This window comes from Cololabis saira, chromosome 13, assembly GCF_033807715.1.
Source record: "Cololabis saira isolate AMF1-May2022 chromosome 13, fColSai1.1, whole genome shotgun sequence".
NCBI classification, from domain to species: Eukaryota; Metazoa; Chordata; class Actinopteri; order Beloniformes; family Belonidae; genus Cololabis; species Cololabis saira.
Genome location: NC_084599.1, coordinates 19,042,879 through 19,063,569, shown reverse-complemented (window position 1 = coordinate 19,063,569; position 20,691 = coordinate 19,042,879). Strand labels below are relative to the sequence as shown.

General features: G+C 36.9%; 2 protein-coding genes and 1 long non-coding RNA gene across 3 annotated transcripts; all 3 read right to left on the bottom strand.

The window, feature by feature from the left end:
- Positions 1-3,817: 3,817 nt before the first annotated feature.
- Positions 3,818-15,847, bottom strand: LOC133458342 (uncharacterized). The gene is made up of 2 exons (XR_009783937.1): positions 15,161-15,847; positions 3,818-4,692 (listed from the first exon to the last, which is right to left on the bottom strand). It is a non-coding gene; the product is annotated as an uncharacterized LOC133458342 (long non-coding RNA).
- LOC133457782 (chemokine XC receptor 1-like) lies at positions 5,299-8,134 on the bottom strand. Its single transcript, XM_061737115.1, has 5 exons — positions 7,941-8,134; positions 7,664-7,859; positions 7,392-7,540; positions 7,192-7,283; positions 5,299-7,087 (listed from the first exon to the last, which is right to left on the bottom strand). The coding sequence occupies exon 5, from the start codon at positions 6,027-6,029 to the stop codon at positions 5,334-5,336; it is 696 nt and encodes a 231-aa protein (XP_061593099.1). The 5' UTR covers positions 6,030-7,087; positions 7,192-7,283; positions 7,392-7,540; positions 7,664-7,859; positions 7,941-8,134; the 3' UTR covers positions 5,299-5,333.
- A 203-nt stretch (positions 15,848-16,050) lies between the features above and the next one.
- xcr1a.1 (chemokine (C motif) receptor 1a, duplicate 1) lies at positions 16,051-17,267 on the bottom strand. The gene is made up of 2 exons (XM_061737114.1): positions 17,222-17,267; positions 16,051-17,115 (listed from the first exon to the last, which is right to left on the bottom strand). Exon 2 carries the CDS (start codon positions 17,103-17,105, stop codon positions 16,086-16,088), a length of 1,020 nt encoding a protein of 339 aa, XP_061593098.1. The 5' UTR covers positions 17,106-17,115; positions 17,222-17,267; the 3' UTR covers positions 16,051-16,085.
- Positions 17,268-20,691: the final 3,424 nt, after the last annotated feature.

Sequence of the window (20,691 nt, the reverse complement as noted above, 5' to 3'; positions counted from 1 at the left end):
TACAGATAATGTACTTTTCTTTAATCAGCCTATGTCCAATGTCCAGCATAGTAGGCAAGTATGTGCAAGTATGTACAGTCCTCCTTGAAGAGATCGTCACTGAATCATAGCTTTAATTCATTGCACATATCAGCATTTCTGGACAGCTTCCATACTTGATCCTGGAGTTCTCATACCGACCTGTATGAAGACCTACCTGGCCATCTCTGTTTTATTCTTCTGGCCCAGCCTATGTACTTTGTCCACCGCGTTGTAGAGTTGTTCAAGTGAAAAATAGATGATTTTGGTTAGGAATTTGATCACCTCCTCTCTGATATCTTCTCACTCTTTTTGTTCTAATCATTGACTAGTGAATGGTTTGTTTTCAGAGGACATTCCACGCAGTTATTCACTGAAAGTATTAAAACTGTTTAAATATTTACTCAGAAATGAGCTTACCTGGTACAAGAAGGTGTGTACAATACTGAAAGTGAGGTGACCTAGTTAATATTTTCTTTACTCAGACAGTTGCATATGCAAGTGCAGTCACTTCTTTTGCCTCTCTGTAGTAGTTCTCTTTTTTGTGTGATAAACACAAGACTAGACAGGAGAATCCATACTGTGAAAACTATCATCATTGTTAGAATAATTGAACATAAAGTAATCTCATATTTACTCCAATTATCTTTACATATAAAATAACATTAGTTGATTTTCATACATCCATATTTAAAATACAGTACATAGGATGCTAAAGCAGTGGATAATATTTATTGATACATTAATGACACGATGTGTAGCAATCAGTCTAATTGTTGATTAAACATATAAATATGGGGTTACACTTGTGCGTAATGCTCCATGATGGGACGCGCTGAACCTCCTGTGGACCAAAGGAGTGCCAGTTTGCAAATGCCTGTAGGATCAGCAGAGGGTTTATGACTGGTTTATATGCTGATTTAGATTCTCCAGAGCAGTTGTGTTGGATTAATGTGCTGAACTGGGTCCAGTTTTTAACAGACCGATCGATCAGAATTGCTCCATCCCAGTGCATGTACCGGTATTTTTATCACCCATGGGTTTCTGCTAGCTGGCTCTTTCCAGTGAGAATCGGCCAACAGAGATGTGTTAAACGTCCTTTTGGGTTTTATACTGTGGTATCATCGGGATAAAATGCAATATTATAAAATAAGAGCATACTATTAACCAGAGGTGGACAGAGTACTCGACCCCAGTACTTGAGTAAGAGTACAAATACTACTGGTCAAAATTGACTCCGTTACAAGTAAAAGTAGCTCAGTCAAAATATTACTCGAGTAAGAGTAGACAAGTACTTGCTTTTAAAGGTACTTAAGTATCCAAAAGTAAATGCTTAAATTTACTTTAAGTAAACGTAAGAGTAAGAGTAAGAGTAAATTTCTTATTTTCCACATCAGTAAATTACTATATTTTTTCTAAATTAATTGTTGCGGCTATGTCTTGACTTGTTGCAGCTCTGTCTTGACAAACGCAGGCTACTTTGGCGGTATCGTTTTGAGGAGGCTTGACGTATTTCCGCTTTACGTACATCCCAGTGGAGAGCGTGCACTGTGATAGGTCTCCTCCTTTGACAAAAACAGCTTGTGTCCAATAGGATTTTAGGGAAGAAGAAAAAAGAGCAGACCTGAAAGTAACGAGTACTTTTCAGCCTTCCTAGAAATTTACTCGAGTAAAAGTAAAAATATTTGTCTTGGAAATGTATTCAAGTAAGAGTAATAAGTACCAAAGAAATCTAATACTCAAGTAAAGTACAAATCCTCTGGATATGTACTTAAGTACAGTACTCAAGTAAATTTACTCCGTTACTGTCCACCACTGCTATTAACCCCCACCCCCACCCTTATGAAATTATGAAAATTATTGTGTATACATTGATTTTGCCAGCATTTCAAACCAGACTACTGCATGAACATCTGGCACATTACAGCAAAGTGTCAGCAGAGGACATCCTGAGTTTAGCTCCCAACAGCTTTTTGTGGGATAAAATAGTGCAGAGGTTAGCATTCATAGAGCACAAAACTAATGCTGCAAAGAGATGTTGAGCAAGTGAATATTGCTAACCATTGTGTTAAATGTTTGCACAGGTAAGAACTGCTACAGCATCAAAACACAGAAAAACCCAGATGTTGTTATGAGCACTGAATACACCTATAACTTTTGATTCTCTTGTCAGCAGACATAAAAGGGCAGTGGGGTTTATGAGATGGTATAGCTCATTTAGTAATACCCATATAAATGATATATGTACTATACATACTGTCACGGTTTGGGGTTTCGTAGTTAGTTCCCATTTTATTTTGAAAGTCTGACCTTAGTTTGCATTGATGTGCTTTACTTCCCTCGCCCAATCCTGGGCAAAACAGCATGGATGCTGTTTGGTACACAGGAGGAGGCTCAAATATATCTCAAATATAACCTTTGAGCAATTGTGAAATTTACATGCAGGTATAATAAAACATGGCATACCAGAAATTCAGTATACTAATTTTGGGGGATTTGGACGAACAAATAAAGGATTATAGAGCAAAAGAAATGCAACGAAGACTGTACAGTGTCATTACCATCTTCAAGGAATATTAAATACACCTAATATTATCTTATGTGACAGTAGAATCATCAAATCAAATCAAACTTTATTTATATAGCACTTCTCATACAAATAATGCAACACAAAGTGCTTAACAAAAAACAAATAAACATAAAACGTATTAATAATATATATATATATATATATATATATATATATATATATATATATATATATATATATATATATATATATATATATATATATATATATATGTATATTCTTTTTATGTTTTTACCTTTAAATGAAATATTAACATCCTTCACCCAATAATGTGTTACAACAGTCGCAAGTATGTCACGGGACAGTTGGTCATGCAGTGTGTGCCGGAGAGCAATGAACAAAACACAGACTATGCAAGTTTGATAGGAGAGCTGAAACCCTCCAACACACAGTTAGAGGTTAAAATAAATCATTTCCCCTTTACCTTTCGTAATGCTGTAGCTCAGACTACTTTTCACAGTTTCCTGGTAAACAAAATATGTTAGTTCCTTTATTTGCTCTTCTTTCTCAGTAGGACTTTCTTTATAGCATCAAAAGATATGTAACTGACTCTGAAGGGCTAAAGTCCAAAATGTGTTTTGTGCTACGACCACTGGTGTGCATGTTCAAATAATGTATTCCCCTTTACCTTTAATAAAAGCCATAATTCAGATTTCGTTCACAGTTTCCTGGCCAAAAGCAAAACATGTTAGTTACCTCATTTGCTATATGCTGACCCTGTACTTATGTGTACACCGACCTGATAAACTTTGGTTGACTGGAGCCTAAACGGCAAAGCCAAGTACGTGTTACAATAAAGTGTTTCAAACTTACCGCAAGAGTTTTCTAACTGAAATATTTTAATGAGGCAGTGTTTAATGCATTTATCCCTGTCAAACAAGCGTAAATGAAATAAATAAATAGAATCCCTCTTAATAATCCTTTTTTTATAAAGAAATATGGCTGAGTCTGAAGGTCTAAGTCCACGTCTAAAGTCAATTATGATCATAAAAGATAAATAAACAGGTTTGTTATTAAGCCTAGAAAACATGACTCAGTCAAATCACAAGTTTGAATGGCATCAAAAGAAAAGAATTATAAAACAAGAGTCTCATGTTCATGCACCGTATCCCGTCACCAACAATTTGCAGTGGCAGAAAAACGAGACCAGGCCACACTCACGAAGAAAATATTGTTTGTTTCCTTAAAGGACAAAATGGGTTCCATATGTGCTTTTAGAATACTTTATACAAACATGGTGATATTTACAAGATTATTGCTGTACAATGGACTAATACAGTTGAAAGCACAATTTATTTGGGAAACATGTTAAGGACAAGAGCACACATTTATTGATTGACAACACTGCAATTTTTCTAATTTGGAGATTTTATAAAAATGTCAAGATAAATTGTTCATCCATACAATACCATACCATACCATACCATACCATACCATACCATACCATACCATACCATACCATACCATACCATACCATACCATACCATACCATACAATACCATACCATACTAAACCATTCCCTACCATACCATACCATACCATACCATATACTGTACCATAACATACTACACAAACTTTATTCATAAATCACTTAAAACAACCACAACTGAAACAAAGTGCTGCACATGGCTGAAATACCAAGAACTACAGTTTAAGAGACTATAAGAGACATAAAACAAATACAAACGTCAGACATTTATGAAAACATGACATCACATGTTCTTATTAAGAACACTTTAAATTCAACACAGTAAACAGTCGATTAAAACACCTGAGATTAATAGAGAAACTAAGTCTCGCTAAGGTTAAAAGCCAAAGAATAAAAATGGGTTTTAAGATGGTTTTAAATGTTCACATTCTGATTTTAATGAAAAACAAGGATATGCCCAAGCTGGCAAAGAAAATGTTTCATTTTACAAGATGAAAGAGTTTTATATATGAGAATATATTTACAGACGATACAAAGCACTGAACTGTGAATAGGGATCTAACTATTCCAATTTACTGTCATTGAACTCTGTTTCAGTCAGATCCCAATTTTTGCATTTGGGTCTGTATAAATTAAGAATTGAAAAAACAAAAACCTGTGTGGTCATCTTGGACATCTTTGCACATATATTTTTATGTTCAACACAACTATTAACACATTTTATCTTACACCAGTCAATCTGTTATGAATTTGCGTCTAACACATTAGAATTTGGAGAAACTATATCATTGTATATTCCTGATTGTTTGTATTTGTACCGGTCCTTAGCTGCACTGTGCAGGTGTGAGGAAACTCTTGAGATCTCTTTGTGTCTGCCTGCTAATCTAAATCATATTATGCTGTTTGATGATGATATATACACACACATGTATGTATATATATATATATATATATATATATATATATATATATATATATATATATATATATATATATATATATATATATACATATATAGTACAGACCAAAAGTTTTGACACACCTTCTCATTCAAACAAATGGGGAAGTGTGTCCAGACTTTTGGTCTGTACTATATATATATATATATATATATATATATATATATATATATATATATATATATATATATATATATATATATATATATAGTTATATATATATATATATATATATATATATATATATATATATATATATACACATATGTGTGTTTGTGTGTGTGTGTGTGTGTGTGTGTGTGTGTGTGTGTGTGTGTGTGTGTGTGTGTGTGTGTATCTAGTACATAGACCCTTGTGAGATGAGGTTTTGCAATCTGACCTGTTGTTCCTCAGCTGGAGGTTGCCGCCTGAACAGTCGATGCAGAATTGACTTAAAATGGCTCCTAAACTTCACGCCAACAAATGCATAAAAGACGGGGTTCAAGCAGCAGTGGGAGAAGGCAATGAGCCGGCACACATAGAACGCATAGTCAAGCTGGACACTGATATTACAGTCTTTAGACCATTCGACCAAAGTCGAGTGAGCCAAAACCCTCAAAAAGATCACCACGTTGTAGGGAACCCAGCTAACAAAGAACACAGCCACAATACAGAAAATTAACTTGACTGCTCTGTTCTTCGTGTGGGACCTTGCTCTTGTGATTCTCTGGAGGATTTGAATGTAGCAGAAAGCCATCACTGCAAACGCAACCAAGAAGAAAATGTTCTGCTGGAAGATGCCAACGGTTTGCCACAGTGTTGTGTTGCATTCACAACCCATGGAGTGCTCCTCCTTATGGTGGATCGAGATGAGGGAGCTGAAAAAATTTATCGCCAGGCCTGCCTTGCATGCAAAATTTGGTGACTTTTGGGGAACTATCAAATATGGACCAATCAGATGAAGGGGGGCGCGCCTTATGGCGTCTAGCGTCGCCACGGTAACACTTTTGAAAGAGAAAAGTAATGCGCGTAGTCGCAGGATGGAGACGCACATTTTGATGTATAACACATCTGGGTTCACGATACGGTTCGGGCCGTATTAATTCTCGAAGGAATGGCATATATTGCTCCAAAATGACGTGATTAATTCAGAATGTTCAAAATGGCCGACTTCCTGTTCGTTTCGGCCATGGCGCCAGTAGACTTTTCTTTAAGTAGCGACATGATACATATGTGTACCGATTTTCGTTCATGTACGTCAAAGCGTATTATGGGGCTTGAGGCGCAAAGTTTTTTCTGTCTGAACCAATCAGATGAAGGGTGGGCGTGCTTTTTGGCGTCTAGCGTCGCCAAGGTAACGCTTTTGAAAGAGAAAAAGTAATGCGTGATTTTGATGTATAACACACTTGGGGGTACGTTACGGTTCGGGCCGTATTAAATGCCGAAGGAATGGCATAAATTGCGCCAAAATTACACAATTAATTCAAAATGGCCGACTTCCTGTTCGGTTTCGGACATGACGCCAAGAGACTTTTCTTTAAGTTGCGCCATGATACAGTTGTGTACCGATTTTCGTGCATGTACGTCAAACCGTATTGTGGGGCTTAAGGCAAGTTTTTAAGGGGGCGCTGTTGAGCCATTTTGCCACGGCCATGAATGCAAACCATTAAATATCACATTTTTCGCCAGGCCTGGCTTGCGTGCAAAATTTGGTGACTTTTTGGGCATGTTTAGGGGGGCAAAAAGGCTTTCCTTTTGTCAGAACAATAAGAAGAAGAAGAAAAAGAAGAAGAAGAAGAAAAAGAAGAATTCCTGCAAATACAATAGGGCCTTCGCACTGCAAGTGCATGGGCCCTAATAAACAGTCACATAATCCCACAATCTCCACACATCATACACATACTCCCTCACTCATTCACTCCCTCTCAACACGCATCACAACACATACAGTCACATCTCCCTGTTCTCAAAGGGAAGCTGACTGGATAGCAGCTTTTAGTCGTTGGCTCTGACGTACTTGCTGAAGTTGTTGGCCGGGAAGTACTTGGTAATGAAGTTACATTGATAGTCACAGGTTCCCAGAAAGTTCTAAAGTTCCTAAGAAACGTGGCCCTGTAACATGAAAATTATTTTTTTGTTAATGTGCATTGTAATATTTCCTATAAATAGGGAGCAATTCAACTTCAAGAGTTCAGTGAAAATAGGGTGAGAGAAACCTGAGAATAATGTCTTGTTCCTCTCCCACAGGCGTCCAGAAGACAGTGACTGTGGTCTTTTCATGAGATGATGTGTGACTAACAGCTGAGCCCTGAAATAATTGAAAACAGACAGGTAGAAAATAATTTCAGGACCCTAAATCCAAAAATGAATGCTATTTAATGCTGTCTATTAATTGTAAATTAGGAACATCTCTTACCTCTAACTCATTACATCGTAAAAGTTGACTGATAGAAGGGTCATCTAATGTAAATTTACCAACTGCAGGACCTTCCCCATTGAGACTGGCCTCTCGTGCCTCCAACATAAATCCCCTAAATTGAGTGGATCCTATGCTTTTGAGCGTAACTAGGAAATCGATGGATAATACATCAGATTTAAGGTATGAATATGGAAACTTTAGAATGACAAATAAAGCAGAGAGAGTTGTGATGAACACATTTCCAGTTGGAGTCCATCAATATTTTTTACCTTTGACAGGATATTTGTTGCTGCTGATATGTTCATATGTAACCTCAAAGGGAGGATCAGATGTCTGAGGAAGTACCGGATTGCCACTCCGGCGATGGTCAGGCAACATTGATTCACATGACTCTGGGACTCTGCCGTTTGAATAGCCATGTAGCTTTGAGATGATGTTAAGTCCAATCAAAATCAACATCCACATCTGAAAAAAGTACAATCATCAAAAATAAGTAAATGATACATGAAATACATGAAGTGATCATAAACAACAAATTTGTCTTACCTTCAAGTGAAATCTTTACGTCCTTCGCTCATTAACGTGTTACAACAGTCTCAATTATGTCACAGAAGAAATAAACTGTCCTTTCAGGACAATTGGTCATGCAGTGTGTGCCGGAGAACAGTGAACCAAAGACTGATTAAGGAAGTTTGATAGGAGAGCTGAACCCTCCCACACATTTTGACTTTCTTTATAGTGTCAAAAGATATCTAACTGACTCTGAAGGGCCAAAGTCCAAAATGTGTTTTGTGCTACAATGACTGCTGTGATCATAAAAGACATCAGACATAAATCAACAGGTTTCTTATTGACTTAGTGTTTACCCGACTTAGTCATACCAGTTTTAATGCCATTAGAAATATGAGAAACTCATCTTGATACACCGTATGCCGTCACCAACGATATTCAGGGTGAAAAAAAACAACCCATTGAGCCTCAAATCAGAAAAATTGTTAATTCAAGATTAGGCCATTCAAGATCCCATTGATTGAATGGCATCTTCTTGGTCTGTCTGACGGACAGTTTTTCTCTCCTTCTCCAATCAATTTTACCCTAGCTCAAATAAATGCAACTTTAGCTTAATCCATGTAAAAATCTTTTTTTAGTTTTGATTGTAGCTGGTATAGTTCAGTGTGCCTGGCTTATAGAATTTATTTGTTTTTGGCATGATAAATCAAAGCCCCAGATATTTACTAAAATGAATCTGGAGACAATAACTCCCAAAAATGACCTTAAACCTTAAAGGAGCCGTCTGTAAGAAATGGCCAAAACTGGTACTGCAGTCACTTTCAAGCACTGGCGGTTCTAGGATTTTTCTGAAACAGGGGCCATTATGGGGCCAAATGTAACCTTCAGGGGCCAACAGTATTAAGCCCCTTTCACATAGAGGCAAAGCGGCGACCGCCGCCGGCTTTCCCATTCATTGTGTATGTACTACCGCGGCACAAGAGCAGCGCGCTCTGCTGGCGAGCTTGGCGGCGCGGGAGAGGCCACCTGCCACGGGCGTTTCACCTGCCTGCGCCTGAATTGAACATTTTTTTATTTCATCGCGCTGTGAGGGCATCTCGGTGCGTCCAATAGGAGAGAAGGTGGTTGTCATCCTGCTGAGGACCCACTCCCCAACAGGCTGTCAAACTGCTCCCTGTTCAATCTGAAGTAGACCTGGTCATCATGGAGCTGTAGCTCCAACGAGCCTGGATTCCCCCGAATCCTGTCTTCTCATGAGGATTTCATGGACCCTCCTTGCTGCTGCTGCTCGTCTCCTCCTCAGAAGAACTAAAGCCAGGGCTTGTCTTTGAAGCAGGGACAAATACATTTTGCAAATTGAGCTGTAGCTACTGTACGTCCAAACCAGTGGGAAAAGGGCGCCAGATCGGAAAAACTTTTTTCGGTCGCCTAGCAACAAACATTACTGGAGTTGAGGGGGGATGAGGGGGGATGGCTTCCCCCCTGAAATAAAAACGGTCCAAATCATCCCCCCCTGAAATAAAAACGGTCCAAATCATCCCCCCTGAAACAAGCAGATTTCCACTGGCAGATTTTTCTACTTATTTCAAGTGAAAATCTACTTGAAACAGGTGAAAATTGTTGTTTTTTCCAGTGATGAGTCTTGTTTTCAGTGTAATGAGATTTTTTTTACTAAATTGAGACATTTTAACTAGAAATAAGACAAATATTCTTGTTAAGATTTTGAGTTTTTGCAGTGATCCATGTTACTTATCCTGTGAAGGACAGAGTCATATTGATAAGTTCAGAAAACAGTTTTTATTGTTGTGTTTTGATGTATTTGATGTAAGCCCAGTGGATATTTAAAGCTTACAGAAGGCTGCATTTAACTGCTGCTATGTCATTCCTGCAGTATTTCTGCAGGTGTTTTGGTCAGTGCTATTATTTGTAATATATTATATTATTTGTAATCAGCGCAAAATATCTGTCCCCATATGATAAAATCCACCATCCCGCGCCAACTCTGTGTTGATTCTGCGCCCACCCGGCCGTGTGCGCGGCGCAAACAAAGCAGCTTTAAGCGGTGAAATCAAAAAATGTTCAATTTGGGCAGGCAGGCGCAGCACAGACCCCGTGGCAGGCCCTCTCTTGCGCGCCGCGGAACTCGGCGGCAGAGCGGTCCGCTCTTAAAAGAGTGGACCGCGAGTCTCTTGTGCCGCGGCAGCACACACATGTTTGGTTTGTCCCACCTAGAGTGCACCGAGCTGTTTCTTCTTCTATTCACTTGTATTGACGCAACAGGTGTCACCAGTAGTTTGGGGGTGGAACTGCAGCAATGATCATCAAATTCTCAGTTTGCCCGTTGATTGACAGAACAGGGGCACTTCAGGGGCCAATCAGATTACAGGCGGGGCCTCGGCCCCCATGGCCCCACCCCTAGATCCGCCCCTGCTTTCAAGATATTGTTGAGCGGCGTGTACCCTCCCCCTCCTCCCCCCGACCAGAGGTTGCCAGGTAGGCTGCAGAATGCAGCAGGAACGTAGGCTGCCATGGCTGCGATAATTAGAGCCGAGCTGGCAACCCGGATGCCGAAACAATACTGACTTTGTGATTGGGAGATAGGTGGAGGGTGGAGCTTCAGACCAAAACAAAAAATGACAACATAAACATCAGTTGAGGGCTGCAACTCCTCTTTTTAAACTGGAATATCCTGGCTTGAGTGCTGTTGTCAGTGACATAAGTATTTGAAATTAACATGATTTTTAAATGTCTGTTGACTTATCGGGGTCATTTTATGATTCGTTTTATTATTGCTCTTACATACAGCTCCTTTAAATCAGTGAACTTCAGTATCACATTTGTGATTAAAAAAAAAGGCGCAACAAAGTTGTTGCTTCTCTATTGAGATTTCCAGAATTTAACATTGCATTCAATTGAATGATTCTCCTAAAAGCAAAAAAAAATTAACTCCAGGTTGTTCCTTTGCAAAAAAGAAATACTGCCTTTCGCTTATTGCTGTTTCTCAAACCTTTAATATTTAAAGATAACCACAAAAGTGTCATTTGAACGTCCTGAGTAAGAGCAGAGTCATTGCAGGATTAAAATGAATGAAGACTTTCTGTGAAATTAGTTTTATCTCATTAACAAAATCTTTTTTTTATAAAAAAGCCACAAATTTGCGCACAATAAATAATAATAATTTCTTTGCCTTAACCTTCCATTTCACAATAAGAGTATTTATAACTTGAAATATACTTTGAATACCTTGTGTTGGAGAGACAGAAGGAACATACAGATAATGTACTTTTCTTTAATCAGCCTATGTCCAATGTCCAGCATAGTAGGCAAGTATGTGCGTCACAGTCCTCCTTGAAGAGATCGTCACTGAATCATAGCTTTAATTCATTGCACATATCAGCATTTCTGGACAGCTTCCATACTTGATCCTGGAGAGCTCATACCGACCTGTATGAAGACCTACCTGGCCATCTCTGTTTTATTCTTCTGGCCCAGCCTATGTACTTTGTCCACCGCGTTGTAGAGTTGTTCAAGTAAAAAATAGATGATTTTGGTTAGGAATTTGATCACCTCCTCTCTGATATCTTCTCACTCTTTTTGTTCTAATCATTGACTAGTGAATGGTTTGTTTTCAGAGGACATTCCACGCAGTTATTCACTGGAAGTATTAAAACTGTTTAAATATTTACTCAGAAATGAGCTTACCTGGTACAAGAAGGTGTGTACAATACTGAAAGTGAGGTGAACTAGTTAATATTTTCTTTACTCAGACAGTTGCATATGCAAGTGCAGTCACTTCTTTTGCCTCTCTGTAGTAGTTCTCTTTTTTGTGTGATAAACACAAGACTAGACAGGAGAATCCATACTGTGAAAACTATCATCATTGTTAAAATAATTGAACATGAAGTAATCTCATATTTACTCCAATTTACATATAATTTACATATAAAATAACATTAGTTGATTTTCATACATCCATATTTAAAATACAGTACATAGGATGCTAAAGCAGTGGATAATATTTATTGATACATTGTGTAGCAATCAGTCTAATTGTTGATTAAACATATAAATATGGGGTTACACTTGTGCGTAATGCTCCATGATGGGACGCGCTGAACCTCCTGTGGACCAAAGGAGTGCCAGTTTGCAAATGCCTGTAGGATCAGCAGAGGGTTTATGACTGGTTTATATGCTGATTTAGATTCTCCAGAGCAGTGTTGTTGGATTAATGTGCTGAACTGGGTCCAGTTTTTAACAGACCGATCGATCAGAATTGCTCCATCCCAGTGCATGTACCGGTATTTTTATCACCCATGGGTTTCTGTTAGCTGGCTCTTTCCAGTGAGAATCGGCCAACAGAGATGTGTTAAACGTCCTTTTGGGTTTTATACTGTGGTATCATCGGGATAAAATGCAATATTATAAAATAAGAGCATACTATTAACCCCCACCCCCCACCCTTATGAAATTATGAAAATTATTGTGTATACTTTGATTTTGCCAGCATTTCAAACCAGACTACTGCATGAACATCTGGCAAATTACAGCAAAGTGTCAGCAGAGGGCATCCTGAGTTTAGCTCCCAACAGCTTTTTGTGGGATAAAATAGTGCAGAGGTTAGCATTCATAGAGCACAAAACTAATGCTGCAAAGAGATGTTGAGCAAGTGAATATTGCTAACCATTGTGTTAAATGTTTGCACAGGTAGGAACTGCTACAGCATCAAAACACAGAAAAACCCAGATGTTGTTATGAGCACTGAATACACCTATAACTTTTGATTCTCTTGTCAGCAGACATAAAAGGGCAGTGGGGTTTATGAGATGGTATAGCTCATTTAGTAATACCCATATAAATTATATATGTACTATACATACTGTCACGGTTTGGGGTTTCGTAGTTAGTTCCCATTTTATTTTGAAAGTCTGACCTTAGTTTGCATTGATGTGCTTTACTTCCCTCGCCCAATCCTGGGCAAAACAGCATGGATGCTGTTTGGTACACAGGAGGAGGCTCAAATATATCTCAAATATAACCTTTGAGCAATTGTGAAATTTACATGCAGGTATAATAAAACATGGCATACCAGAAATTCAGTATACTAATTTTGGGGGATTTGGACGAACAAATAAAGGATTATAGAGCAAAAGAAATGCAACGAAGACTGTACAGTGTCATTACCATCTTCAAGGAATATTAAATACACCTAATATTATCTTATGTGACAGTAGAATCATCAAATCAAATCAAACTTTATTTATATAGCACTTCTCATACAAATAATGCAACACAAAGTGCTTAACAAAAAACAAATAAACATAAAACATACATACACATAAAACGTATTAATAATATATATATATATATATATATATATATATATATATATATATATATATATATATATATATATATATATATATATATATATTTATTCTTTTTATGTTTTTACCTTTAAATGAAATATTAACATACTTCACCCAATAATGTGTTACAACAGTCGCAAGTATGTCACGGGACAGTTGGTCATGCAGTGTGTGCCGGAGAGCAATGAACAAAACACAGACTATGCAAGTTTGATAGGAGAGCTGAAACCCTCCAACACACAGTTAGAGGTTAAAATAAATCATTTCCCCTTCACCTTTCGTAATGCTGTAGCTCAGACTACTTTCACAGTTTCCTGGTAAACAAAACATGTTAGTTCCTTTATTTGCTCTTCTTTCTCAGTAGGACTTTCTTTATAGCATCAAAAGATATGTAACTGACTCTGAAGGGCTAAAGTCCAAAATGTGTTTTGTGCTACGACCACTGGTGTGCATGTTCAAATAATGTATTCCCCTTTACCTTTAATAAAAGCCATAATTCAGATTTCGTTCACAGTTTCCTGGCTAAAAGCAAAACATGTTAGTTACCTCATTTGCTATATGCTGACCCTGTACTTATGTGTACACCTGATAAACTTTGCTTGAATGGAGCCTAAACGGCAAAGCCAAGTACGTGTTACAATAAAGTATTTCAAACTTACCGCGAGAGTTTTCTAACTGAAATATTTAAATGAGGCAGTGTTTAATGCATTTATCCCTGTCAAACAAGCGTAAATGAAATAAATAAATAGAATCTCTCTTAATAATCCTTTTTTTATAAAGAAATATGGCTGAGTCTGAAGGTCTAAGTCCACGTCTAAAGTCAATTATGATCATAAAAGATAAATAAACAGGTTTGTTATTGAGCCTAGAAAACATGACTCAGTCAAATCACAAGTTTGAATGGCATCAAAAGAAAAGAATTATAAAACAAGAGTCTCATGTTCATGCACCGTATGCCGTCACCAACAATTTGCAGTGGCAGAAAAACGAGACCAGGCCACACTCACGAAGAAAATATTGTTTGTTTCCTTAAAGGACAAAATGATGTGCTTTTAGAATACTTTATACAAACATGGTGATATTTACAAGATTATTGCTGTACAATGGACTAATACAGTTGAAAGCACAATTTATTTGGGAAACATGTGAAGGACAAGAGCAAAAATGTAATGTCTAATTTGGAGATTTTATAAAAATGTCAAGATAAATTGTTCATCCATACAATACCATACCATACCATACCATACCATACCATACCATACCATACCATACCATACCATACCATACCATACCATACCATACTATACTATACCATACCATATACTGTACCATAACATACTACACAAACTTTATTCATAAATCACTTAAAACAACCACAACTAAAACAAAGTGCTGCACATGGCTGAAATACCAAGAACTACAGTTTAAGAGACTATAAGAGACATAAAACAAATACAAACGTCAGACATTTATTAAAACATGACATCACATGTTCTTATTAAGAACACTTTAAATTCAACACAGTAAACACAGTCGATTAAAACACCTGAGATTAAATAGAGAAACTAAGTCTTGCTAAGGTTAAAAGCCAAAGAATAAAAATGGGTTTTAAGATAGTTTTAAATGTTCACATTCTGATTTTAATGAAACACAAGGATATGCCCAAGCTGGCAAAGATTTTTTTTACATTTTTTTTAACATTTTTTACATTTTTACATTTTACAAGATGAAAGAGTTTCGATATGAGAATATATTTACAGACGATACAAAGCACTGAACTGTGAATAGGGATCTAACTATTCCAATTTACTGTCATTGAACTCTGTTTCAGTCGGATCTCAATTTTTGCATTTTGGGTCTGTATAAATTGAGAATTGAAAAAACTAAAACCTGTGTGGTCATTTAAAACCCTTTGCCTATTATATTAATGTCACAAAGGGACATCTTTGCACATATATTTTTATGTTCAACACAACTATCAACACATTTTATCTTACACCAGTCAGTCTGTTATGAATTTGCGTCTAACACATTAGAATTTGGAGAAACTATATCATTGTACATTCCTGATTGTTGGTATTTGCACTAACGGTCCTTAGCTGCACTGTGCAGGTGTGAGGAAACTCCTGAGATCTCTTTGTGTCTTCACCAGCAGAGCGTTTCCTGTTAATCTAAATCATATTATGCTGTTTGATGATTATATATATACACACACACATGTATATATATATATATATATATATATATATATATATATATATATATATATATATATATATTATTAATACGTTTTATGTGTATGTATGTTTTATGTTTATTTGTTTTTTGTTAAGCACTTTGTGTTGCATTATTTGTATGAGAAGTGCTATATAAATAAAGTTTGATTTGATTTGATGATCATTGTACATTCCTAATTGTTGGTATTTGCACTAACGGTCCTTAGCTGCACTGTGCAGGTATGAGGAAACTCCTGAGATCTCTTTGTGTCTGCACCAGCAGAGCGTTTCCTGTTAATCTAAATCATATTAAGCTGTTTGATGATGATATACACACACATGTATACATATATGTATATATATATATATATATATATGTATATATATATATATATATATATATATATATATATATATATATATATATATATATATATATATATATATATATATATATATATATACATATATGTATATATATATATATATATATATATATATATATATATATATATATATATATATATATATATATATATATATATATATATATACATACGTGTGTGTGTGTGTGTTTGTTTGTGTGTGTGTGTGTGTATCTAGTACATAGACCCTTGTGAGATGAGGTTTTGCAATCTGACCTGTTGTTCCTCAGCTGGAGGTTGCCGCCTGAACAGTCGATGCAGAATTGACTTAAAATGGCTCCTAAACTTCACGCCAACAAATGCATAAAAGACGGGGTTCAAGCAGCAGTGGGAGAAGGCAATGAGCCGGCACACATAGAACGCATAGTCAAGTTGGACACTGATATTACAGTCTTTAGACCATTCGACCAAAGTCGAGTGAGCCAAAACCCTCAAAAAGATCACCACGTTGTAGGGAACCCAGCCAACAAAGAACACAGCTACAATACAGAAAATTAACTTGACTGCTCTGTTCTTCGTGTGGGACCTTGCTCTTGTGATTCTCTGGAGGATTTGAATGTAGCAGAAAGCCATCACTGCAAACGCAACCAAGAAGAAAATGTTCTGCTGGAAGATGCCAACGGTTTTCCACAGTGTTGTGTTGCATTCACAACCCATGGAGTGCTCCTCCTTATGGTGGATCGAGATGAGGGAGCTGAAAAGCAGCGAGGGCATGGCTGCTGCAATGCTGATTGCCCACGTTAGGAAAGACAAAAAAATCCCAGTGCTGAGCTTTGGAGCTCTCATGTCAGATAGAGGGTGGACCACACTCAGATACCTGTAGATGGTCATGATCGTCAGGAAGAGGATGCTGCTGTAAAATCCAGTGAAAAAGACAAAAGACACAACTTTGCAGAGAGTCTCTGAAAACAGCCATCCCCAGATGTGGTAAATGGCCCAGTATGGGAGACCAGTAGTGAAGACAAGGTCAGAGATGGCCAGATTGAGGATGAAGACATTGGTTAGAGATTTAAGATTTTCATACAAAGCGAGGATTACAAGAACAAGGATGTTTCCTGTCAGGCTCAATGTGATAACAATGGAGAAGAAAATCGGAGTGACAATGGATCCAAATCTGACCACCTCGGCTTTTTCACAAACTTCATCTTCATAGTCGAAGTTGTATTCGAAGCTCTCAGACAAGGAGCTATTCATCACTGGTTAACTGGACAAAATGAAATGGAAAAACACAATTAGTGTGTGAATTTGCTGATCTGACAGTGAATCCCAGTGTGTGCAAAATAACATTTTAAGGGTAAAAATAAACATACCTCTCTCTTCATGGGACTGACGTCTTGATGGATGTGAGACACTCACTGTACTCAAAGGGAAGCTGACTGGGTAGCAGCTTTTATGTAAAAACGGAAGTCATTTCAGTTCCCGCTTTGGCTTTGAGGCAACACCTTTATTACATTGGGGTCGGGGTTTACGTAGACAAGGATATCTATTTGGCTCACGTGTTTGCTGAAAACACGTTTGCTTATATTTTGGTCCAAACATCATGCAGTGTTGTGTATCTTCTTTTCTTTCTTTTGCTCATGAAAAACTACACTAATAACACAAAATTAAAAATTCTTCATTTTGGTGTGATTTTTAAGTTCACTCAACAAGAATAGTTTGATTGCACTTTTAAGTACATCAACATAAGCCAGTTTATCATGTTTCTTGTTAAAAGTTAGTCTTACAGTATCCATCCATTCATTCATCCATCAATCCATTTTTCTCTTGCTTAGGCTATAGGACCAGATTGTGAAGGGCAGCAATCAGAGCAGAGATAATTTCTCCCTACTCACCTCCTATCGCTCTACCGTGTGGATGCTAAAGCAATCCCAAGCCAACCAAGATATGTAATCTCTCGAGTGAGTCCCAGGTTTTCCCTGAAGCGTCCTTCAATGGGAAAAGGTCTGAAACACCTCCCCTGGAAGGTATTCAGTGGGCATCCTACCCAAATCACCTCAACCAAGTCCTTTCAGTGTAGAGGAACAATATCTTCACGATCTCCTGGATCTCCTGGTCTGGATGACTCAACTCCTTATTCTACTGGGTTAGTACAGCCATACTTCAGAGAAGCTTCATTTCGAGAGGGCAAAATTCAAAGATTGGGCATGAATTCTGGTAAAACAATAGAAAAAAATCTAACTGAAGTAGAGCGCAAGGCACAACACAAATAGTTCTGAAATGTAATATTGGGTAAACTTTAAAGTATTGCACAAAGCTTAAAGGTTCTGGTTCAAATGGACTACCATTGCCCTGTCCAAGGTATACCTTCTCAGCCGAGATAGATTCCAGCCCCCTCAACCCCAATTTAGAGACAGAACTCATTATCACTGATAAACTAAATAGGGTTTTGAAACATTTATATCAGAAACGCTCTTAATTCCAAGCACAAGCTTAATAATTTAAACCAGAACTTCTTGATGACCAAACTTTAATAACCAATACTTCAAAAATTTTTGCCCAGTAATATAATTTTTTAATACATAACATTCAACAAGATTACTTCAACACCACCTGTGGTTTAGATATTCTTTACTATCTAAAAGTTAACTTAAACCAAGTTTGGGCAGTTTAAGTATTGTGATTTTTGAAATGGACCTAATATAAAGCCGCATTACTCTAAAATGTGGTAGAATAGTCCGTCAGTTTTTTTTCTGTTTTTCCTTTCTTTTTTTATGTGCTATCTCTTTAGGTTTGCTTTTATTTTTTTGTTGTAATGTACTGTGTATTATGTGTCGGACCCCCCGGAAGAATAGCTGCAGTTTGTCTGTAGCTAATGGGGATCCAAATAAAACTATAAACTATCTGTTGAATCAGAAACTAACTTCAGCGTTGTGTTACATGATCTCTCTGCTCCAGAGTGGTAAAATTAAACTGAATTGAATTGCTCCTCCTGCAACAGATACAAATGACGTCAGTCCTTTGTATCTGTTGCGTTCAGGAGATAAAGCAGTTCAATGCAACTCCATAAAGGAGTTTCATTGTCTTAATTGTTGAAAATATTGTTAGAATTATGATTTAGATGTGCCTTATGAAGCAGTTAACGTGCGGGGGCTCAGCCCCAGACACCCCCAGCCCAATAACCACTGACTTGCAGTCAAACTTATAAGACATGTGGAAACTAAACAAATTTGTAGTTGTGGTGGTATTTAAAACTTAAATGTGTGAGTTGGCTTGAAAACTCAAAAATATACTGCAGTTTAGTTTTCTCCACTTTATCTATTTATTTATTTATTTAACAGCAGGCTCAAACACACCGTTACATAATAAAGGGACACGACAACAAGCAGATGAATGAAATAAAATTGTATTTATGTGAATACCAAAATGACTCAAACTAATGTCTAGTGTGTATGAATAGGGGAATGTAAGGCATGAATGGATGCAGCAACACCTTTAGTACATCAGTGAGTGTTAGAAAAAGTCAAAAATGCTGGTGAGGGAAGGAAAAAAAAAAAAAACATTCTGTTAAAAAGCAGAAATTAGAGCATGGTGCCTGCCAAACAAAAGCTACCCTAAGGAGAGGTGGCCAAACTTTGAACAGCTCCACCCCCTCAAGTGCAGGTGTCTCCAATCTTGTCCTCAGCAACCGGGTCCAGCCCAGCCCGTGCACTGACATGCTGAGCCTACTCGGGTCACTGTGGGACACAGGTGGGCGTCACAACAGTAAAGGTTAAGTATTCATTCAAACAGGGGTAGGCAGGTCATCGAGCTGCCCTGCATGTTTGCTCCCCCGCTTCCTAATATAAATGACTGTGACAGACTAGTGCAGACCTTGCTGACAAGCTGACGATGACCATTACATTGAATCAGGTGTGCTGAGGCACAGAAACATGTAAAACATGTATAGCAGTGGCAGTAGAGAAGTAAACGTACTTAACCACAACAAAACAGAAATATAAAGAGATGTAAAATGATCAAGAGAGACATAAAATACTTCAAAACAACCACAAATTAAATACAACATGAATTCATTTTACATTACAAGGCTTACCATAAGTAAAATCAATGTTCAAAATTATGACATGTCATTCCTACTTTGCTGAATACCAAGTACAATCTCTCTATGATTAATATAATTATTCTCATGGGTAAATATCATATTCACTGCTGTAAGTGGAGAAATGGTAAACCCTCCTTTGATTGGTTTTTAAATGATTTTAAATTGTTCTTTTTGTCCCTCAAAAAAATGGATTCCAGCAAAATGGCTAAAAAGATTTGTGACGACATATCTTGTTTTTTGCTTTTGTGATTCATGCCTCAGACCTTGCTCCTATTTTGTTATGGTGTTTGTTTTGCCTGATTTTGAAAATATATGCAAATGTTTTTACTTGTATTTTAAAATAACAACCCCTTTTTGTTTGTTTTGTTTTGTTTCATTTCTACATGTATATATATATATATATATATATATATATATATATATATATATATATATATATATATATATATATATATATATGTATATATATATTTTGTACATGGCTTATACTTGATGACAACATTCCACTTCATGTTTAAAATGTATTAATGTCCTTACGAGAAAATGTTATGATACTGTGTTATTGCATGTTCAATAAAAAAAAAAAAAAGTACAATCTCTCTTAACTCTATCTAAACTTAAAAACTTAAAAAGGTGCCCATTCTGAGAACAAAGCCATATTTTGGGGGAGAATAAAATGGCTTTTAGTATTCCCCAGTATTTCAAAAACGTGATAAATATCACGCTGTTTTAGTTATTAGT